This window comes from Cannabis sativa, chromosome 4 (genome assembly GCF_029168945.1).
Source record: "Cannabis sativa cultivar Pink pepper isolate KNU-18-1 chromosome 4, ASM2916894v1, whole genome shotgun sequence".
Taxonomy (NCBI): Eukaryota; Viridiplantae; Streptophyta; class Magnoliopsida; order Rosales; family Cannabaceae; genus Cannabis; species Cannabis sativa.
In genome coordinates, this window is record NC_083604.1 from 76927980 (window position 1) to 76935992 (window position 8013).

At 28.6% G+C, this 8013-nt stretch overlaps 2 protein-coding genes and 1 non-coding gene across 3 annotated transcripts; 2 read left to right on the forward strand and 1 right to left on the reverse strand.

The window, feature by feature from the left end:
• The first annotated feature begins 1823 nt into the window (after positions 1–1823).
• LOC115714446 (uncharacterized) lies at positions 1824–4663 on the forward strand. Its single transcript, XM_030643159.2, has 6 exons — positions 1824–2076; positions 3175–3263; positions 3351–3527; positions 3623–3721; positions 3825–4070; positions 4155–4663. Exons 2-6 carry the CDS (start codon positions 3198–3200, stop codon positions 4461–4463), a joined length of 897 nt encoding a protein of 298 aa, XP_030499019.2. The 5' UTR covers positions 1824–2076; positions 3175–3197; the 3' UTR covers positions 4464–4663.
• Positions 4664–4884: 221 nt separating this feature from the next.
• On the reverse strand, positions 4885–6966 carry LOC115714468 (protein AE7-like 1). Its single transcript, XM_061114570.1, has 5 exons — positions 6641–6966; positions 6403–6506; positions 6195–6294; positions 5303–5348; positions 4885–5187 (listed from the first exon to the last, which is right to left on the reverse strand). Exons 1-5 carry the CDS (start codon positions 6755–6757, stop codon positions 5087–5089), a joined length of 468 nt encoding a protein of 155 aa, XP_060970553.1. The 5' UTR covers positions 6758–6966; the 3' UTR covers positions 4885–5086.
• Positions 6967–7103: 137 nt separating this feature from the next.
• Positions 7104–7177, forward strand: TRNAI-UAU (transfer RNA isoleucine (anticodon UAU)). Its single transcript has one exon. It is a non-coding gene; the product is annotated as a tRNA-Ile (tRNA).
• The last annotated feature ends 836 nt before the right edge of the window (positions 7178–8013 follow it).

An 8013-nucleotide genomic window follows, 5' to 3' on the forward strand; every position in this document is an offset into this window, starting at 1 on the left:
TTTAAAAAAATTTATTTATTATTCAAATGTATCAAATTTCCATCTTAAAAAACATTAATGGTATGTAGCCCCGGGAAGAAAAAACAAAACTTTAATGAAAAAAAACATTAATGCCTGTTTGGCTTTTGATGAAAAAAAAAGTTTATAGTAATGGCTATATATTGTCTAGGCTCTTTAGGGATTAACTTGGTTTAAATTTTATTTTTTTTTAAACCAAATCATTATTTATAGTTTCTTAAAAATTTAAAATAAAATCAATCCACTAAAAAATATAGATTGATTTGGTTTAAATTTATAATTTGTATTTCCTAGTTGCTCCTTTTTTTTTAAGGTAATTGTTTATTTTTCGATAATTTCTTTTTTTTTTCTTTTAATTAGTTTATTATATAAATAATAATAAAAAAATCTCGAAATTAAACCAATTTCAATATTCTATGATCTAAAATTATTCTCAAATATCACTATTCTATCTAAAAAATTATGTATTAAGTAAATATAAAAGAATTATGCGGATTAGTTTAGTTTGCATTATTAGCGAAAAGTTTAAAATCGTGATAGAATAGAAAATTGTAAACTGTTCGAATTGATCAAACTATTCACACTGATTCATTTTGTTCGGTCCTAAATGGTTTGGTCTGAATTGATTAGGGTTTGAAACTAATTTTTTTAATTATATGAACAACTCTACTATATCTCTCTTATATTAAATGAGGTTATTTAATAAAAATTATTAGTTTAACGATTTTTTTCGTTAAAGTTAACAGTTAAAACTAGCACCATTAAATCAATTAATTAATTAATTATTTTTTTTTAAAAAAAATAGTTTTAAATATCTAAAAATTTAATTCACATAATTATTTAACAATGTCAACAAAGTCAGATAATTATTTTTATATATATCTTAATTTAAATTTAAATAGACATTAATTCAATTAATTAATCATATTTTATAATAAATTTATTACTTATATTATTTAAAATTTATTTTATTATTTTATTGTTTAATAAATTTAATTAGATAGCTTTCTTATAAATAAATTTAAAACTAGATTAAATTTTATATATTTAAAAACTATAATTAAATTGTATTAAATTTAATTTTATTATTATTTAAATTAATAATTAAATAATAATAACTCTTATACAATTCTACTTTACTATTATAAAAACAATTGGTTTAAAATTAAATTGCTTATTTTTTTTAAAAAAAATAATTTTGTTCTGATTAATAATTTTAGGCCAATTGTTTAGGTTGTATTTTGACCCCTATTTATTTAGGTTGTATTGTGTATAGTTTAATAATTTCAAACCAATTATTTTGTTTTTTAAAAAATAAGCAATTTAATTATATAATACATTGTTAAGCCTAATTTTATTATTATATAAATTAATAATTAAGTAATAACAATTCTTATATCTAGTACTATTAGATTTGTTTTTTTTTTTTTCTTACAATTGGTTTAAAATTACATTAAACTATACAAAATACAACCTAAATAAATAGGGGTCAAAATACAACCTAAACAATTAGTTTAAAATTATTAAACAGTACAAAATTATTTTTTTTTTCCACATTTAATCTAGAAAAGATAAAAAAATCTAATTAGCTTTTTTTTATCTTAAATAAAAAAATAAAAATCCTAGAATATAACAATAATGATAATAATAATAATAATGTATACAGTGGAGCCCAGTGCATACAAAATTTCGGACGAAGCGACTTTAAGCACTCAACTCTTCCTTTCCTTCTCATTCCTATTCCTATTACAATTTAGACATTTCCTAATTTATATATATATATGATCTCAAATTCCCCTCAAACCAACTTTACCATACAATCCAATCTATCTATATATATATATATGAGAGCTAACTGAGAAGGACCTCCACTCTCATCAACCTAAAACCCATTTATATCTCATCTCTTCTCTCTCTTTTTCCATCCCAATATATATATATATATATATATATATATATAAATAAATATCAGAATCAGATACCTCTGATTTTTTTTTGTTGGCTTACAGTTACACCACTTCTCTTCTTCCGGATTTTTCTCTCTGCTAAATCTCCCAGGTAATGTTAATATTCATCACTTTCATATCACTATATAAATATATTGGTTTACTTTCTCTGAATTTGTAATGTATTAAGTCATCAGATTAACTTGGTTTTGATTAAAATAGATCCGTCTCACTCGATTATAGCTTTTATTTTTCTTCATCTTCTCTGTATTTGATTTCTTCTTTTTAATTTTAGATCATGGTTGGATTAATTTTATTACTGTAATATGATTAATAGTTAGGTACAGATGAACTTGGATCATGTTTTAGGGGTTCGGAGAATCCCAAGGGATCACAAATAATATTCCATAACTTTTACTCTATTTTTTTATTAATTTCGTCCATGAATTATGATAATGGTACAGTTCATCATTATTAACCTATTTGATTTAATCAACCTCTGATAATATTTGTTTAACAACAGGTTGAGATAATATACAAAAAAAAATTAATATTATCATTATTATTTATTATTATTTTGCTTTGTTGTGATCTCCCTTTCAACACTTTCCATTTTTTAATACTAAAACAATAACGATGAAAAGAAGTTTTTCTGTGATTATTTATTATAAAACAATGCATTCAAAATTGAACCAAAACGACATCAAAAGTTGCGTTTCAGTCTTTGATATTTTCCCTATAAAAAGATTACTGAAAGTAAAGTAAACGCTTTGAACTTTTGAATAGATTTTTTTTTTTGGTAATGGAGAGACTGGACTTTTCTTCCAGCATTGGCTGGTCAAGAGGGGTGGCTGGGACCCAGCCTGCCTTATCTCAACCGTTAGATTTTTTTTTTGGTTGTGAAAATATTTTATTTTGTTAAATGAATAATTTCATATAAATGTATGTACTGTAGTCTGTACTCTGTACATTTTTTTATATAATTATTTGGACCACGGTTATGTATGATTATGAACAAAGGGAATATAGTATAGACTCGTAGAGTCAACTCGTAGAGTCAATGGGAATGGGACACCCCATTGTTTAGAAATTGTATTTGGTATTATCAAATAAGATATAGGAAAAAAGAACAATAATGTAATAGCATATGATATATGTATAAGTTTATGCATTTGTCTAACTTAGGCTTAATTAATTCATATTCATTCAGGTTAAGCTGTAGTTCTTGTGAACATGTTTCTTATAAAAAGAAATAATCAGAATCATCATGTGGATGAGGTTGCAGAAAAGGAGGAAAAGGTAATGCATCTTCAGTACTTATTATTACTTATTTTTTAGTATGTTATGGCTCAATTTATTCTCATCGATTTCAATTTCTACTTTCAGGTCAAGCAACTCAGGGAGGCTCTTGGCTCATTAAGTGGACGAAGTTTAAAGTACTGTACAGATGGATGCCTTAGGAGATATTTGGATGCTAGGAACTGGAATGTTGACAAGTCAAAGAAAATGTTGGAAGAGTCACTTAAGTGGAGGGCTACTTATAAACCTGAGGAAATTCGTTGGGTAAGAAATTTTTACTACTTTGATAGTTTATATCATTATAGAGAAGAGAATATGTGTTTGTTAACTTTTGTGTTCTTATGTTGTATTCCATTTAGAGTGAAGTAGCTCATGAAGGTGAGACTGGCAAAGTGTCCAAGGCAAACTTTCATGATCGACTTGGGAGACCTGTGCTTATAATGAGACCAGGAATGCAGGTTTGTATTAGTACTTTTTACAACACCCTTTTCGGAAAAAATAGTGTAGACACATAAAAAATTGGTCTTTTGAATATTTTGTAATCTATTTTTATTACTACAGAACACAAATTCACCAGAAGGCAATATTCGCCACTTAGTCTATCTCATTGAAAATGGTATCCTCAACTTGCCAGAGGATCAAGAGCAAATGTCATGGTTGGTTGATTTCACTGGTTTTACAATGAACACAAGCATTTCTGTTAAGACAACTCGTGATATTATCAACATTCTTCAAAATCACTACCCTGAGAGGCTAGCTGTTGTTTTTCTTTATAACCCACCAAGGATTTTCCAAGCTTTTTATAAGGTTTGATTTGATGAAAGATCATTCATACTTAACAAAATGTATTTATGTATTTTTACTAATTACCCCTTTTGTTAATCTGTATAGGCTGTGAAATACTTCCTTGATCAAAAGACAGCTCAGAAGGTGAAATTCGCTTACCCAAAAAGCAAAGACAGTGTAGAGCTAATGAAGTCATATTTTGACATTGATAATCTTCCTATTGAGTTTGGTGGTAAAGCCACAGCCACTTTAAAATACGACCATGAAGAATTTTCAAGGATGATGGCCCTGGACGATATCAAAACTGCCAAATTTTGGGGTTTTGATGACAAGCCATCTCTAAAGACAAATGGTCAGTTTGGGCCAGAGGTGGTGGCACCGAATCCCATTCCCTTGGCTCCACCTGCTAGCTGAGACTCAAGAGAAATGACTCTTCCCAAAAATCTTAACCCAGTTGATAAATCTCTTTAGCTTTTTATTTTGGTGATGGGAACATGAACATTTGTCTTGTTTAGTTCTTTTACTGTTGAGGCTGTTCACATTTATAGAGGTTGATAAAACATTTGTCTTCTATTCTCATTACTAAATAATATGAGCTAAGAGACTTGACTAAATCTCACAACTTTACTCTTTCATTTACTGTAATGCTTTGTGCTTCTTATTAATGCTATTAGTGTTGATTTTGGCTTCAAATTTGTTCGAGTTAACAGAATCATTTATTGTAAAAAGATAAAGACACTTCACCAAGTATTCACTTGGGGAATTCTAATACATTCAATAAAATACATAAACATAGAGATTACTAAGTCATACCTTACTATTTAATTAAAGAACCTTTCAGCAAATTGTTGCGTATATATTGAGAAAATTTATGTGGAGCAATATTCAGTAAGGCTACTCATAAAAAAAGGAAAAAAAAAGTCAAATATATCTAAGGAACAAAAAGCCAAAATTATATAATTATAAGATAACAAAGGTGGTTTCTTATTGATGGCCACTAATGTTCTCATGTACAGGAGTAACAGATGGTTACTTGATCAGAGTTCATTGGAATAAAGGCACTCATCCACAAGTTGGCAAATATTAGGATTCTCCAGAGCTGCAGCTACTCTTTCTTTATCATTTAACTGCTTATTTACTACAAAATATCAATTTGTAATAATATATCAACATTAGTTTCCAAGACATTCAAAAGTTAATCTTATGAAGAAATCAATGTTAGTTTTCTACATGACTTGAAAAAAATTTCTTACCTGAGTCTTCATTTGCATGAGATCCTGGAGACACCTTAATGTCAACCTGTTGAATTCATTAATAAGCAATTTATCCAGGTTTCAATGGCAATAATGAAGTTGGTGATTATGAAGATTATTTGTTACTATTACTATAATTAATTTTTCAGGTCTAACAAATTCATCATCACTAACAAATATTTATGCTGCAATTCCCATAATCACAAATTCTTATTGATAAGGTTGTTTTAAGCTAAGCTAACATTGGTGATGACAGAATTAGCCTTATTCCTAACCCAAATTCACTTTCAATATTAAGGGTTAAGATTATAATGCCCAATTCATGTAAACTGAAAGATTAGGCCTTCACTGAACCAAAGGCTCAAAAGGGTACTGAATTATCAACTCAACAGTTACATACAAAAACTTTCATCACTAATAAATACTTGTATTGAAGCAACGATTTTTTGAGTCTTTCTAAGATATCATAAAAATAAATTTAATTATGATTTTTTTCCCCAAACTTTCATAGATATTAAATCGTACTTCCTAAACTTTTCAGGATGTTAAAAATTCTTCTGAATCATTGAGATCGTTAAATTAAGGATTTTCGTGCAATTTCGTTTAATTTTAAACGTCTATTGTGACAATTGTCCATATACCTATCATGCGCCAAACATTTACTTGTACCAAATTGAGCCCTCGATCATGCTAGCTGCTCATTAGTAATATTAAACGGAATAGAATGAAAGTCCTTTGCTCAAACAATCTCAATAGTTTAGAATAAAGTTTTAACAACATCAAAGGTTTAGAAAACACGATTTAATACTGTGAAAACTAGGAAAAAAATCTAAATTAGCCTAAAAATAAAAAGGAGTATGAAACTACATCTTAAAGCAAAATTTAAGTGTACCTTATAATGTGGTGGAAAATAATGCTTTAGTTTAACTCGAAGGCACAAACCAATCACTGTTGCCATACTACAATGTTGAATGGTTGGCGTAAAAGTTATCCTGTAATTAATGAAAAACAAAAATTATGTATTTATTATTTATTTTGAAGAAATTTAAACTAAAAAGAAAGAAATTGAAACGGAGACTTGTTCAATCAACATAACTCACAGAATTCGACCGAGTTTATCATCAACGGTAATCGATTCCTCTGAAAGCACACTAAGCTGTTCCAACGAATATGGATGCTCCGGATCTCTAATATCTCTCACGAAATGTATTATCAATCACAAGTCAAAGGCACACAATTGGTACAGTGTGGTTCTCACTACACAATCACACAACAGAAACTAAAGAAAAACAATGATCAAAACTCGAAATTTAAAAGAACTTTTAAGTAAAAAAGGATATCATAGATTTCGAGGGGATCAACTGCATCATCATCGGCATGGGGATCTTCAGTTCGAGCTACTCTTTCCTTCTTGGCGTGAACAACTGGGTTCGCATTGATCAGACCCAGCGTCATCTCTCTCTCTCTTCACGGGGCTTGGGTTTGAGCCTGGCGAGGTTTCGTCTCTGAGTATTAATTTATTTAATTTAGTGCTAATCACTTTTATAATAACCAATGAGAGAAAACCACGTATTGAGCAAGTTTGGAATTTTGCTAAAAAAGGTCTGATGATGAAGTGTTAGTAATTAAATAATAAAGTGGTGGTGGTGTCTGTATTTGAAGCACTTGGTTTGGAGGATGTTTCTGTGTGCTTGTCAGGAAACTCTGCTAAATTCTATATTGCTAGTGTTCTTGCTTGCCACGTGGAAAAGTATCTTGCTTTATGTTATTTGTATATTATTTCTAATTTTCTAAGCACTCAGGTCCCGTAGCTCAGTTGGTTAGAGCGTTGGTCTTATGAGCCGAAGGTCGCGGGTTCGAGCCCCGCCGGGACCACAATTAATAATTCATTTTAGTTTTTATTTTTTATTTTCTTAAAAAAAAAGAATGGAATACTTCATTGTTTTCATGTTTTGTTCATTCTTTCAAATTATTATATTTTCATTTATCACAAATTCATTTTTTTAACAATATCTTCACACCAATAAAATGCCATTATGTTTTTTTTTTTTGAATGAAAATATTCATTTTTTTTAAATAATGAAAATATTCATTAATGAAGGCATTTAGAGTACAATAGTGTTTGAAGCTCAACTAGAGCAACATAAACGTAAATGCTACGATTTGAAAAGAGTGGAGAACTTCTAGTCACGTAGTGAGCTATTTGATTATCAAATTGTTTGCTAAACAGTAACTAAACATTACATAAAATAGAAAGTAAAACAATCTTTAATCAAAAGACTAAATGCTGAGAACATTTGAGTATTGATACGAATAGCTTGAATAGTGACTAAGCTATCAGTTTCAATGACCATATAATGTCAATCAGAGGATATTATCCAAGAGAGAGCTTCCTTCACTCCAATTGCTTCTTTTACTATTTCAGTGATTGTTTATGTACTAAACTATGTTCCTCATACTTTGATATCCAGCAAATCATACTCCTCAAACTTTAATATGTACTAAAAATGCCCCCGAACTTTCATCCATGTAAGAATTTTTTTACTAAAATTAGACAAAAGTCCTTAAATCTAACAATCTTAATAGTTCAAGGGGGAATTTTTAACAACCAAAAAAGTTCAAACGCACAATTTTGTACATGTCAAATTTTGGAAGAAAAAATGCTAATTAGCCTAAATATTTAAACTAAAAAATATGTAACCTTTTTATTT

What these genes read in the sequence shown, in the direction of transcription:
- LOC115714446 (XM_030643159.2), top strand. Translation starts at nt 3,198, where the DNA reads ATGTTTCTTATAAAAAGAAATAATCAGAATCATCATGTGGATGAGGTT. An exon ending in TTGCAGAAAAGGAGGAAAAG is followed by an intron (nt 3,264 to 3,350) that starts GTAATGCATCTT and finishes TTCTACTTTCAG; the next exon opens with GTCAAGCAACTCAGGGAGGC. An exon ending in AACCTGAGGAAATTCGTTGG is followed by an intron (nt 3,528 to 3,622) that starts GTAAGAAATTTT and finishes TATTCCATTTAG; the next exon opens with AGTGAAGTAGCTCATGAAGG.
- LOC115714468 (XM_061114570.1), bottom strand. Translation starts at nt 6,757, where the DNA reads ATGACGCTGGGTCTGATCAATGCGAACCCAGTTGTTCACGCCAAGAAG. An exon ending in GATAAACTCGGTCGAATTCT is followed by an intron (nt 6,295 to 6,402) that starts GTGAGTTATGTT and finishes CATTAATTACAG; the next exon opens with GATAACTTTTACGCCAACCA. An exon ending in TCATGCAAATGAAGACTCAG is followed by an intron (nt 5,188 to 5,302) that starts GTAAGAAATTTT and finishes GATATTTTGTAG; the next exon opens with TAAATAAGCAGTTAAATGAT.